Source organism: Talpa europaea, assembly GCF_964194135.1.
Source record: "Talpa europaea genome assembly, chromosome: 10".
In the NCBI taxonomy this organism is placed as follows: domain Eukaryota; kingdom Metazoa; phylum Chordata; class Mammalia; order Eulipotyphla; family Talpidae; genus Talpa; species Talpa europaea.
In genome coordinates, this window is record NC_140077.1 from 103,994,113 (window position 1) to 104,008,529 (window position 14,417).

Here is a 14,417-nt window from a genome sequence, read left to right on the forward strand (position 1 = left end):
TTAAAGTGATATCCATAGATTCAGTAATTTCATTTTTGGAAGGTCCATTTTATCTTTTCATTGAAAACTAAGCATTTAGGGCCTCCCTGGTGGCGTAAGGGGTTAAGCACCGCACTATGAAGCAATCTGCAACCTCTGCAGCACGAATTCAATCCCAGCTGGCCAGGGAGCTACCCACATGGCACAGCAGACCTCTCCTGTCTCGCCTGCTGCTCCCCTCAGCAGTGTATTTCAGTCTGTGTACCTGTTCTGTTCCCCACTCTGCCTCTGGTGAATCCTCTCACCCCCCCCCCACATCTCTGGCTTGTACCCCAGCTCTTGTATGCATAAATAAAATATTTTTTTAAAAAAAAAAAGAAAACTAAGCATTTAAATTTATGATTTTGGGATGGAAAATGTTTTAATTATAGGGAAAAGCTTGAAACCATTAATATAATGTAATTTTTAATAGGGATTTTTTGCACAAAAGAAATTTAGCTATCTACATGTCCCCTATCCTCAATTCATAACACACACACACAGATGCACACTGACCACTGTAGGAAACCCTTAAAAAATAAGCTTAACGGGGCCTTCCCGGTGGCGCAGCAGTTGAGCGCTGGGCTGCGAAGCTGCCCACAGCCTCTGCAGCTCTGGTTCGATCCCCAGCCACCGGCGAGGGTACCACATGGTGCGCAGACCTCTCCTGCCATGCCCGCTGCTCCCCTCAGCAGTGTGCCTCGGTCCTTCTGCCTGTTCTGCTCCCCGCTCTGGCTCTGGTGAATTCTCTCACCCTCCCGTGCTTCTGACTGTACCCAGTGCTTGTATAAATAAACAAATAAATCTTAAAAAAAAAAGTTTAAAGAAGAAAAATATAAATCATCTGTGATTATACTACCATTATCAGCATTTAGGTATTGTATATTTCCTCATAATCTCTTTTATGTGTATACAGATGTGTAAGATCGGGACCAGATTTTATATATATTTTGACACTTGGATCTTTTACACCATTAATTACGTTAGGCATATTTTCCTGCTATCACATAAACTTTAAGCAACCTGATAACTGCATGTTAGCCAGAGGACAGCAACACTGTCCCTGTTTTTATCATCCTGCTGTTGGCCTGCCCCCCAAGCCAAAGCTGCACTTCTGGTTTTGTTAAGTATCAATTTTAAAAATAAGGTTAGTAGCATTAGGAAAACTGTCTTCAGTGGTGGATGGAGCTGGGCTTGCAGGAGCCACAGAAACCACTTTCTCTTCCAAGAAAACCACGCCCCATATCCATCAAACCAAAGCCCATGCCCCTCACCTAGGACCCTGCGTTCCCCTGGGGGGGGGGCTGGCTTGTTTCTTGAGGGGTTGAGAAAATCTTATTTATGCACTAAGCACACCATGCAGGAGCAAACACGTATGCAACGTCTTTCAGGGGTAGTGTTTCACGGGGGTCACCAGATATTTACAAGGACTCTGGGAGTGGGGGTAGATAATGAAAAAAGCCAGAGGATAAGGTAAGTGAAAAAGCATCAGGCTTTTCTGCCCTCCCGCCATCAGGACTGATGACGGAACCCTGCGGTCCTGAATGCATGCCTGATGGCCGGCACCTGGAGTAGGTGTGGGCATAGGTAGGTGGGCTTCACCTGGCCTAAGACCTATAAGGGCGGTGTCACGGGGACGCCAGCAGAAGCAGAGAGCAGAGGAGCAGAAGAGAACGAGAGAGTAAAAGGAGCAGAGAAGAAAAGGCCACGAGAGAACACCCGAGAGCCCAGAAAGAGAGGTTTGCCCCCGGCACCTCTGCCTGCCGTGCACCTGGTAAATCCTAATAAAGCCTGCAAAAGCCACTGAGGACTCCAGGACTCTCCTCCTCCTTTACTGTCTGCTCGGGTCATAGAGGAGGTGCACTGTGCCCATTCCTGCTGCTGCACCCAGAAACACTGATCACAGGTGGGGGCACTGTCTAGTTTTATGGCTACTAAACCCAGACCCTCGTTGCAGTATCACGGCTGGGAGGAGACCAGGGGACCACGAGAGGCTACTGAAGGAATGCTCTGCCTCTCGTCACATGAGCAGGAGACAGGGCTCCGGAGACTGGTGGGGAGAGAGCTGGGCTCAACAAGGAGACGCGCTCATCCAGGTGGCTGCTGAGCAAACCTGGTGTCTAAACGGCCAGCCCCTCTTGACAGGTCCTCACAGGTCAGATGGTCCAGGGACACCGGCCCCTGCCCTGCCGCCACCTCAGTGGGGCTCAACCTGCCTGACAAACGCACAGGGTCACCAGTGGGAATTTCTCAGCCTCACTGCCTCGTTATTTTAAGGTTAAAGGTTTATAACGTTGAAAATCACAGTGAAACAGCAGGAATGACATCCTTAGGGAGACATGGAGTTAAAACACAGGGAATGCTACACTGAAAAATGGACCCCTTCACGTAAGTTAAAAACAAAAAACCCTGTATTTCCCTGATGGACATATGAACAAAAAAGGATACGTGCACGTTCGTGACAGCGTGATACACTGCAAGCGATGTCAGTGGAACGGACTTTGAAGTATTAAGGAAAAAAAAAATCCAGGGCCTCCCTGGTGGCACAGCAGTTGAGCGCTGGGTTGCGAAGCTGCCCACAGCCTCTGCAGTGCTGGTTTGATCCCCAGCCACCAGGCAAGGGTCCCCCGTGGCGCGCAGACCTCTCCTGCCGCCCGCTGCTCCCCTCAGCAGTGTACTTCGGTCCTTCTGCCTGCTCTGCTCCCCGCTCTGGCTCTGGTGAATTCTCTCACCCTCCCGCGCTTCTGACTGTACCCAGTGCTTGTGTAAATAAATAAATAAATCTTAAAAAAAAAAATCCAAGGGCAAATCTGACAAAAATCAGGTGCTATTCGTTATGGGTGATAGAAAGACAGACGCTTCCTTGCCTTTCCTGTTTACTTTCAATTTTGTGAAAATAAGAGGCAGCCATGTTCACAGCAGCTCTACTCTCAAAGCCAAAGGTGGAAGCAAAAACAAAAGTTCTTCAATGGAGGAGTGGAGCAACACAATGTGCTGTGTGTGCTGTGTACATCGTGTGTACGTACACACACAAACACACACACACACACACGAATATTATTCAGCCCCTGAAAGGCAGGAAAGCCTGACATGTTACAGCATGGCTGACTTGAACATTATATTGTATAAAATAAGCCAATCACAAAAGGACAAATGTTGCCTGATTCTATTGGATCAGATTCTACAGCAAACCTGAGAGAGAGAGAAAGCAGAAGAGGTTGTGAGGGGCTGGGGGGCAGGGGAGGAGCATGGAGAGCCACTTCTGCCGGGCACAGAGGCTCAGTCTGAGACGTCAAAAGAGTTCTGGCGGTGGATGCGGTGATGGAGGCACAACCAGCTGAATGCACGAAAGCCCCTGAACCACACTTAAAAACAGTTAAATGGTAAGTTTTGTGTTAGCTGTATACTCTGCCACAACAAACACGCACACACACAAGTAAAAAGTGAGGAAATAAATGTGGGAGCCAGCTGACCTGTTCCAAAGGCAGACACTAATATTGATGATGATGATGCTGATGACAGAGGAGAGGGGAGAGGAGGCGGGAAGAAAGGAACATGCGTGAAGCCCTGCGCCCTTCCTGCCCCAAGCACACAGAAGGGCCTCGGCGAGGAGCCCAGGCTCTGGACGGACTCACCGGCTGGCAGGCAGCGCTGGGGCCCGGCCACAGGCTTCTTGTCCCCATCGAGGCTGCTGGCACTGCTCCAGCTGCCCCAGCTGCCCCTGCTGGCGCGCACGCTGCCCGAGGAGCTGCCGCAGTCCGAGCTGGAGTCCGAGCAGGCCTTCTCCGCACACGGCTTCCCCGGCTTCTGGTAGAAACGCTCTGCGGGAAGAGAGAGCCGCGCTGACCCACGCAGAGCAGCCAGGGTTCCCAAAGCCATTTTCAAGGTCGATGCCATTTCCAGTGAAAGGAGAGAAGCCACGTGATGAAGGCACCAGGCCCCCCCTCTTGAGAAGAATGAACTGGAATTAATGACAGCACTTTAGGGGGCCTCATTGGGGGCGGGCGTGTCTACTGCCTGCAGGAGGGACAACTACACCTGTTTTGGGCACAGTCAATACCGATGATTACCTTGACCTGAAAAACAGTTCTGGAACTAACAGCTCTATTCAGAAAATCAAGACTATTCCACTGGACTGCAGATCTGTAGGTAACTTCCCCCTATTAAGACATCATCAAGGGTGCCCAAGTGTCACTGATGCACGTGTGGGAAGAAACTCCAAGACCAAAAAGCAACATGCACATCCAGGGCATGATGCGCAAACATGTGGTCCCTGCAGCTCACGGGCACTGACGCCACACTGAGACTGGGGAAGCAGGTGTGGGCTGGGAAGGTCATGATGCCCCACACTGTACCCCAACTTCAATGGTTCTTTAGCCTCCTCTGGGCCTAGTATTGGGGGCAGCCCCTCATCTCCCACTCCCAGGGACACTTTCCCTCAGTCCTTGGGTGAGGCAGCAGCTGATGCTACAAAAATACCTGGCTCAGGTGTGGGGGTAGCACTATTCTCACCTGGCCATCCCTTTACACCCCCCTTTCACCAAGGGGTCCTGTCTAGAGCAAATGTCCGTTATTTCTCTGCAGTCTGCATCAGGGAAAGGGAGAATGGCTAGATTTCAGGTGAGGGGAGGTGAGGGTGACTCAAGGCTGCCCAGGCTTGGAGGAATCTTAGCTCTCTGCACCCATCCGGGCAGCTTCCACTGGGCCTGAGTGAACTAAGCTACCCATCAAATAGCAGCTCATGGAGACAGCACTTCTCTTACACCGGATCATTCCCTCGAGGACACAAAGACTCCGACAGAAGCGCCGCTCGTGGCTCAACATAGTCACGTACCTGCCTCGCCCTGGGCCGCAGGTGAGCTGCTTCCCAGGCCAGCATCTGCTTTACATGCTTCCCCAGCGTTTTCCTGGATACACCAGCTCCTTACAGCCATGTCACTGCTCGGCTCAGATCTTTCAAATTCACTACATACAAGCTTCAATTCACTCTGTTCAGAAAGCCTGGAAGAGCCCAGAAAATCATTTCCACCTTTTAGCATGAATACGGACATGCTTGCTTTCCATGCAACTTAGCAGAAGCGTAAACAGGAACTTGGAACAACTTGAGATTTCTCTCGAGGGGAGACTACGATGAGGAAGGGCGGGATGGATCAATAAGGCTGTCGCCTTTTTAGAGCTGGAACTAACTCGGAGACCATTGAATCACTTGACTTCTTGCAGCTCTAAGGACAAACCTTCTGCAGGACTGGGCCCAGGGTTCCATGAAGGGTGACTGTTCTCCCCAGGAGTCCAGGGGGTGAGGGTCTGCGCCTGCTCTCCAGGGCTTCCTACAGAAACCGCTGCACAAATGAATGGCCCAGTGTCTCCTAGGTGGAGCGAAGACCCCAGCACGCAGTGTGTAAGCTTTCTCCCCCCAAACCTCCCGCAGATGGCAGCACTGTACAAGGTAAAACTTTAAAAATGGGTCCCCTTGGACATATTTCTAACAAAATTAAAACCATAACCAGAACATGTTAATTTTAAGATTAGACTTTTATCTCAAAATGTAAGCATCTACACTCGCGTGATCTGTATGTGACCTAAAAGAAGACTGAAAGGCAACAGCTTGTGGTCAAATCACAGCGGAAGAGACAAGCCCGGCCCGGGGAGCTGTGCAAAGACCCACCTTAAGGCTGGAGCAACGCCTCTTTTCTTGTTTTTCCTACATGTTCGATTTTTATTCCAATTTAAATTCTGTAAATGTCCTTCTTTTTTCTCTTGAAGTTTCTTCTTCCTATAAGGATCTTCTTGCTAGAGAGAAAAAAGAAAACTTTTAGTAAAGGTTTCAATCAATTTAATAGAAATAAAAAAGTCTCTCTTTTTTTAACTTTTGAACACCAGCTCCACCTGCACTCAGAACATCCCGGCACAAAAACGCCAAAACCTACATTTCTCAGGCCCCAGTTTGTTTTCATTTCCATTGCAACACTACTTCCCTCAAATTCACAAAAGAAAAAAAAAAGTGTTGCCCATAGCCTCCCCGGTGGAGCAGCGGTTGAGCGCTGGGTTGCGAAGCTGCCCACAGCCTCTGCAGCACCGGTTCGATCCCCGGCTGCTCCCCGGCCACCGGTGGAGGGTCCCACATGGCGCGCAGACCTCTCCTGCCGCCCGCTGCTCCCCTCAGCAGTATACTTCGGTCCTTCTGCCTGCTCTGCTCCCGCTCTGGCTCTGGTGAATTCTCTCACCCTCCCGCGCTTCTGACTGTACCCAGTGCTTGTATAAATAAATAAATAAAAAAAATGAAAATAATTAAAAAAAAATTGTTGCCCATAAAATCCTTAAGGAGCTAAAAAAGGGAACCATCTGTGACCAACATGTGGTCCGAACAACAAAGCCCCAGCCCTGGCCCAGGCATTGGGCCCACAAGGACAACTGAAAGAAAAATCAGGTAAAGGTTCAACACGTGAACAATCTGGGCATATGTTCTTATTTGTTTATAGCTAAACATGACAACAGCCAAGTCTCCAGAATGCTCTAGATTACGTCAAGATTTCTGAGTAAAACAGGTAACAATATACTTAAGTGTTTTTAAAATATGCTTCTGAAAAACTTAGCATGCGATACCTATAAATGATACATATAATCTCTACATGCTTATGGGTAATGATTATTGGCATTTGGGCTTTTCCCTCTTTTAAATTATTAGGCGTGGTCTATTAACAGGCCCAAGAGGTGGGAGATTCCCTTACTCTCAAAAAATTTCATTTCCTTAATTTTTTAAAAATACATTTGCACAGGGCCTGCCTGGTGGCGCAGCGGTTGAGCACTGGGCTGCAAAGCTTACTGCAGCCTCTGCAGCGCTGGTTCAATCCCCGGCCACCAGCGAGGGTCCCACATGGCGCGCAGACCTCTCCTGCCGCCCGCTGCTCCCCTCAGCAGTGTACTTCGGTCCTTCTGCCTGCTCTGCTCCCGGCTCTGGCTCTGGTGAATTCTCTCACCCTCCTGCGCTTCTGACTGTACCCAGTGCTTGTATAAATAAATAAATAAATCTTAAAAAAAAAAAAAAAAATATATATATATATATATATATATATATTTGCACAGAAGAACTGGGGTGTAGGCCAGAGGTGCCAGGGAAGAAAGGGTGAGAAGATTCACCAGAGACAGAGTGGGGAGCAGAACAGGCGGATCTACTGAAATACACTGCTGAGGGGAGCAGAGGGAGAGACAGGAGAGGTCTGCTGAGCCATATGTGGGTTAGTTCTCTATGGGGATTGAACGCAGGCCACAGCAGTGACAGCACTGAGACTTAACCCCTAGACCACCAGGGAGTCCCATCTTAAATTTTAAAGTAGCTAAGGTCTTTATTTTATTTTTTAAAAATATTTTATTTATTTATTTGTTTGTTTGTTTGTTTGTTTGTTTATACAAGCACTGGGTACAGTCAGAAGCACGGGAGGGTAAGAGAATTCACCAGAGCCACAGCGGGGAACAGAACAGGCAGACTGACGAAGAAGCACCCTGCTGAGGGGAGCAGTGGGCGCGGCAGGAGGGGTCTGTCACGCCAGGTGGGACCCTCGCCGGCTGCCAGGGATCAAACTCACACTGCAGAGGCTGCGGGCAGCTTCGCAGCCCAGCACTCAACCGCTGCACCACCAAGGAAGGCCCAGCTCAGGTCTTTAAAGTCACCTAATTCATAATTCTTTCTTCCACCAACCTGCAGGGGGCACAGTCAGTGGGTGGGTGGAGGGAGTGCCCACACTGACACCCTAGATTAAAAACAATAATTCCTCTTCTGAGGGTGTTAGATCTTTTAGGAGGCAAATGTCTCTTCTGTAACCTCACAGAGGCAACCCCTGTTCAGTCCTTAGGGCTGTGGGTCCTTAGGGCTCACATCTCACAAAGAGCAAATACTGGCTCATTTCACTGTCTCTTTAGAAGGTTGGTCTTTTGAAAAATTGCAAAGGACTTTAATGTCTGACTGCAGGCAAATGGTTTCAATTAGGGCATCATTAAATGCCAGAATGTTACAGATCCACTGAAACACCTCCCTCCCCCCATTAATTTCTAATGTGAGAAAGTGTAGAATTCTAGCCATACAACAAAGCTACATACACACATGATAACGATCTGGAGTTTGAAAAAATCTGCACAGAACAGAAACAAAATGGAATAATGTGAAAAGAGATTTGTTTTGTATGGAGCTTGCTCCCTCCTGCCTTATGCTTCTATAGTAATCATGAATTCCTTTTCTAAGTAAAAAAAAAAAAATCTGCTTGAAAGAAAATAAACAGGGCTAGGGTTAAAGTTTCATTTGTGGCTCCCAAATCTGGGCGTCAACCTTCTTTGCCAATAAATCCAGAGGAATGTTCCCCATGTACTATAGTCAGATTTATACAATTTTCTAAACTGCAAAGGCCCTAAGAATGTACAAGAAAAACAAACATTAAGCACTGCACTTGGGAATGTGTTTATTGGGGATGATTTTCTCCAAACGAACAATGAAATGGAAAGTATACTCGCTGGGGAATGAGTCACAGAAGAAATGGCTGATCGGGGCCCCCAATCTGCACCCAAGGCCCCCCTGGCTGACTTGGAGGCCAGCCTTGCACAGAGCACAGCCTGAGCCCCCCAGTTCCTCGCACACTTCTCCTGACACTAGCCACCCACCGGGGCAGACGTCTGTCCTGACAGGCTCATGGGCCAGAAGAGGAAGGAAGGGGCTGGTACAGGAACTGGGACTGAGAAGGAGAAATGTCTGAGCTCCAGGGATGGAGACACAAGGCAAGCCTGACCCCCCAAGCATCTAATGGTGAGACCCAGAGAGGAAAATAACTTGAACAGATTAAGAAAATGGTCACAGCAAGGGCCCAAGACGAGGGGTTGGCGAGGAGTCTGAGATGTGGGACTGGCACCCGTGGGTGGAGGAGAGACTGGTGCCCACAGCAGCACCCTGAGGCTCTGTTCCTCCTGACTCCCCTCTGGCCCTGGGGCTGGGGGGCTCTCTGGGATTCTGTTGTTTGGGGATCCACTTACATGAGCCAGAAAGGACTCCCTCTCCTGTGGGTTTTAGCTTATAATTTTCAAACTCGTCAAGATCATGCCCTAAAATTGGTTGCTGGTTAAGAACTGGAGAGAAGAGGTATGTGATCAGATCTCTACTACCTTTACCCAGGGGTTAACACATTTCTTTAAGAACAGGTTCTCCTTGGGGCCTCCCCGGTGGCGCAGCAGTTGAGCGCTGGGTTGCGAAGTGCAGCGCTGCCCGCAGCCTCTGCAGCACCGGTTCGATCCCCGGCTGCTCCCCGGCCACCGGTGGAGGGTCCCACATGGCGCGCAGACCTCTCCTGCCGCCCGCTGCTCCCCTCAGCAGTGTACTTCGGTCCTTCTGCCTGCTCTGCTCCCTGCTCTGGCTCTGGTGGATTCTCTCACCCTTCCGCGCTTCTGACTGTACCCAGTGCATGTATAAATAAATAAATCTTAAAAAAAAAAAAAAGAACAGGTTCTCCTTGAGAACAAAAGCTATGTGATGTCACTAAAATATATCTTAATGTCTCCTCTGTAACTAGATGCTAAATAAAACTTAATGGGCAAGTCAAACTCATCCGTTCCAATATGGATGTGAATGCAGGAAAACTCTCCTCTTTGAAAAGTATAATAATACATGGACAGAATAAATCTTAAAAAAAAAAAAAGAACAGGTTCTCCTTGAGAACAAAAGCTATGTGATGTCACTAAAATATATCTTAATGTCTCCTCTGTAACTAGATGCTAAATAAAACTTAATGGGCAAGTCAAACTCATCCGTTCCAATATGGATGTGAATGCAGGAAAACTCTCCTCTTTGAAAAGTATAATAATACATGGACAGTTACCTTACGGGTATTGAAATGGTGAGCCCTAAAAATGGGTTTTGTTCCTTTTAAGAGGCAAGAAAAAAAGGAGTACAGACCTCTGCTGAAGGCATGTCCTGCTTCTCAGAACATGTATCTTCTTTAGATGCTTTGTGAATCTTCTTTTCTGAAGAAGACTTTGTGTCACTCCTTCGCAAACTTTCACAATTGTCTGTTTCATTCTTGATTGGCACTTGCTGGTTATTTCCTTGAATAAATTAAAAGAATTCCATTTCAAGCGAATTATTTCCATTCATGTTCCCTATAGTTAAACAAATCTCTTTCCTATACCAAAAATTTCATTTGATTTAATGAGATTTAGACTCAAGGGTTGTTTTTAACATCCACAATATCAAAATTTGTTTTGTTTACAGAAGTTTATTTTGTTTACAGGTAAAAATCCACTTTCATTAAAAGAATTCTGGAGTCGAGGGGTAAAGGGCAGGAGAGGTGCCCTATGGTTCACAGCTGCACTGTTTATAGTAGCCCGAAGGACCACGGGAGAAGGACAAGTAAACAAAATGTGGTCTATGCAGCCTGCGAATATCATTAATTCAGCTTTTAAAAGGAACCATTCTTTGCATGACAATATGAATATTTTTAATGCTACTGAATTGTACACTCAAAAACAAGATGGAAAAAAGGAATGAAATCCTGGTATCTGCACCAACATGGGATGAACTTTGAAGACATTAAGCTAAGGGAAATCAGCCAGCCAGAGAGAGCCCAGTCTTGTATGATTCCACTAGCGAGAGGGACACAGGATCATTGAATTCAGAGATAAAAAGCAGGGGGGGGGGTCAGCAGTGTGGGAGGTGGGGCACAGGGACTTCACCAATTGGGACAGAGTTCCTGTTTGGGATGGTGGGAGAGTTCTGGGAAAGCGAGATGGTGGTGGCTGTGCAAGTGTGAATGTCACTGGGTTTTATCCCTAAAAATGGAACATTTTACATTATGCATATTTTGCCATAGTTTTTTTCAAAAATTGGGGCGGGAACAGAGGGAAAAGACTTGGGCTCTGCTGGTGATTCAGTCCCTAGTTAGTTGGATCATTAAAGTAAGTCTGTAAGTGCCTTAACCTCAGTTTCCTCATTTATAAAATGAAGATTCCACCTTCTCGGTCCACCCTGCTTGACTGTTAGGATCATGAAACCTGAGGGCCTCTAAGGGCAAAGGGTCCAAATCAGTGAGCTGGTGCAGGCCTGTCCTAGCCTGTGGCAGCTCTGCCGCCCCGAGGACAACTCTGTGGCTGGGCGACAAGCAGAGGTGCTGGAAGAACGCTCACCTGCCAACGCCACTTGTCCATCTTTCTTTCCAGTGACTTCATTTTTTCTTCTACCCCTCACTTGACAATAAAGTCAGAACAACTGCAACCCACAATAACTGGCCTCAGCCTTCTAATTCAGAACTGAAAGTATTTCACTACTTTCTCCTCTTTTTCTTTCACCGAGACTCCCTCGTCTAGGACAGCTCTGCCACCTGAGAGTGCAGGGGACCCAGAGCTCAGCAGGCCCAGGTGGAGCAGAGTTCAGCGGAGGCTCCCAGGGGCCCTGCAGGGGGCTCAGTGGGCCAACCCACGGGATGGAAGGGCCATCAAACCCCCGCTGATTCTGGAATTCTAAAACTACAAGTTAAACTCACTCAGAGCAAGACACATACTTTTAAAAATGACCCTTGTAAGATAAGCATACCTTTATTTTGTGAACAGGTAATTGCTGAACGACAACTATCAAATGCTGAGGCAACAGATGTGACATACCCTGCAACTCGCAGTTCAGATCTACACGTTCAGAAAAATGAGGCTCTGTCCCAAACACTGACTTAAGGTCATATTCCCCAAATGTCACAAGATGAATGTGGAATATTAATCTCTTGGCTACACGCATTACTTGCAATAAAATACCACAGGATGTTTTCATCTTTGGCAATATTGGGACAGGCTAAGAAGGCTCTGGTATCCAGGGCAGACCTGGTCATTATCAACTGCTTCCTTGAAAAGCTACAAATAACTTTAACAGTAGAGTTTATAAAGAATCGGCATCAAAAGCAATTAAGGAATACCCCAGGACTTTCTGCCCTCCTGGAACAATCCACCATCTCTCTGAATGGTTTAGAAATAGCTTACTTAGAGGGTAGTTTCAAATTCCCTTCAAATCTGTACATTTCTGAACTAAGAGCAGTCCTACGAGAATCACCACTAGCCCGCCTTCAACATGTCAAAACTGAACAGCATTCTAGCTGCAGAGAACACTTTTGAAACTCATTTCCTTCAACAACACACATGGGCTGTGAGATGTCCACACAGGAAAATATCCAACACTGTGAATGAGCCAAAGAAGCTGCCAAGAGTCAGGGAAACAGGCCCCAGAACAGAGAAATAAGTCAGAAAGAAAGACACACTTTGGATTCTGGAAGCCCTGAGTATAAAACAGATACAGATATTCTACTCCAAAAATGTGTCATTGCTTTCGTCCTGGAGTCTTTAATTCATGAGAAAATGGAATTCCAGAAGTTTTCTTCAGGCCAAGAATACAGCACTAGAAGTATGAGTCATCAAAGTTTCTTAGGAAGGATCTAAATTTAATATCCAACCCTGAGCCACTCCCAAGAGAAGCCAGACTCAGAAATGCAGCCATGCCTTCTGCAGGGCCAGGAATCAGGACAAACAATAAAATGAGTTCTAATAACAAGTTTCTCATTGGCTCTTCGAGAAATTTTAACATGACCACAGTCAAGGATGTAGAAACACTGAGTGTTGGCTTCAATTTAAAGAAGAACCAACCCATGCTCCCCTGCGCTTAGCACGCTTACCTGCAGGCTCATGCAACTTTTCTTACAGCGGCTCAGTGCTTGAATGGCAAGCACAATAAGCTTGCCAGAATCCTGCTTAAAGTTCTGTTGAATCCAGTCCATTCATCTATTTTGAGCAAACTGCTAGATCTTCAAGTTATTAGTATTTGTAAGTAAATGAGGCTATTTTTCAAATTTCTGCAAATAGTGGTTCGTCCAAAATTCTGGAGGGATCTACTTAATTCAGTGAAAACTTTCACTGAATGCTAATTTCAAGCCTTAGGTTATTATTCAATTGATAGGTTTGTTATCCTTTACATGTTTGTAAGTGGAAAGCAAGGAAAGAATCTGACAATGGTTGCTAACCATTCCTCTTGGTGGCCGCTGGCGGCTGTCTGTCTTTAGGCATAATCTGAATCTGTTATTTTGATCACACAACTTAAAAAATGATATATAAACAGTGATAAAGAGAGAGACATATTTCAAAAGGTCATTCACATTAAGAGCAAAGCTCCCACTCCTGTCAGACGGTCAAGAAATAGGGAACATGGAACATGCACTTGAAAAATGTGGCTGCTCAAGGGCCTCCCTGGTGGTGCAAGGGGTTAAGCACCGCCCTATGAAGCAATAAGCAGCCTCTGCAGCACGAGTTCGATCCCCAGCCAGGGAGAAACCCACATAGAACAGTAGACATCTCTTAACTCGCCCGCTACTCCCCTCAGCAGTGTATTTTGGTCAATCTGCCTATTATTCCCCATTCTGGCTCTGGTGAATCCTCTCACCGCCTGCATCTCTGGCCTGCACCCCAGCTCTTGTATGCATAAATAAATAAATCTTTAAAAAAAAATGTAGCTGCCCCACAGTTGCCTGACAGGTTGATACCAAGAAAAAAGTATGTGAAAACCAGACCACTGAAGAGTTTGTCCACGGACTTCATTTCTAGGGGGAGTTTTAACTGATGATTTACTACAGGAGGAAAAAGAAGACAGGGATGAAACACGTTTCCTGTAACTCAGAAATTATTTTGTGCTTCTTGACATGACGATGAGCTTGGAGCCAGACGCAGTGACACACGCCCTGGGATGTTTCCTTCTCACACAGTGAGAGGCCAAGAAAAGGCCCCAGAACAGGAGGAGGTCAGTGACTCTCCAGCCCTCAAGGAGCTGTGGTAAGAAAGCCATGTCAGCACAGTTCGGGAACACCCTCCCCTTTCTACCCCTGTCCCTAAGGCACTCTTATCACTAGATTGCATCCACGTAATATTCAGGAAATTTGGGGAAAATGGCTAGAATGTGGCAAACACACTGACCCCTGTAGGGTCACGCAGGAAGCAATCTGATCAGGACTTCAGTCAGGTTCAGACTGAAGCTGTGTTTTCTTCAAATTCTAGAAAGGATCTGCATGTGAAAAGAGTCTGCTCTTCACACAGGAAATAGCTTTTTAAAATTTAAAAAAAAAAAAAGAGCTGCTCTAAGTTAGAAGTGAGAAATCTGGAAGGTTCTTATTTATATGATTTTCTGCTTCCTGAGCATTTTTACACATATGGACACCCTGCCAATTTATTAGAATGCTTTCCTTTAAAATTTCATAGAGAAGCCCAGAACTCTTACTGTTATTAAAAAAAAAACAACACACGCCCAACCCTACCTGCAAACTACAAAGTATCTTCCCCTAATTTCTTGGTCCTTTCATATTTAAAAAAAAAATCAATTATTTAAAGTGTTTCAAATTGTAGAT

The 14,417-nt window shown here is 46.6% G+C and overlaps 1 protein-coding gene across 2 annotated transcripts in view; it reads right to left on the reverse strand.

The window, feature by feature from the left end:
• TMEM131L (transmembrane 131 like) overlaps positions 1–14,417 on the reverse strand; it is a gene marked incomplete at both ends in the record, with an annotated part of 134,833 nt that overhangs the window by 5,438 nt on the left and 114,978 nt on the right. For both annotated transcript variants that reach the window (XM_084246177.1, XM_084246176.1), the window contains 4 exons: positions 3,654–3,839; positions 4,853–5,019; positions 5,684–5,808; positions 9,950–10,098. In XM_084246177.1, the coding sequence (XP_084102303.1) occupies positions 3,654–3,839; positions 4,853–5,019; positions 5,684–5,808; positions 9,950–10,098 (627 nt within the window). The remainder of the gene's footprint in view (positions 1–3,653; positions 3,840–4,852; positions 5,020–5,683; positions 5,809–9,949; positions 10,099–14,417) is intronic.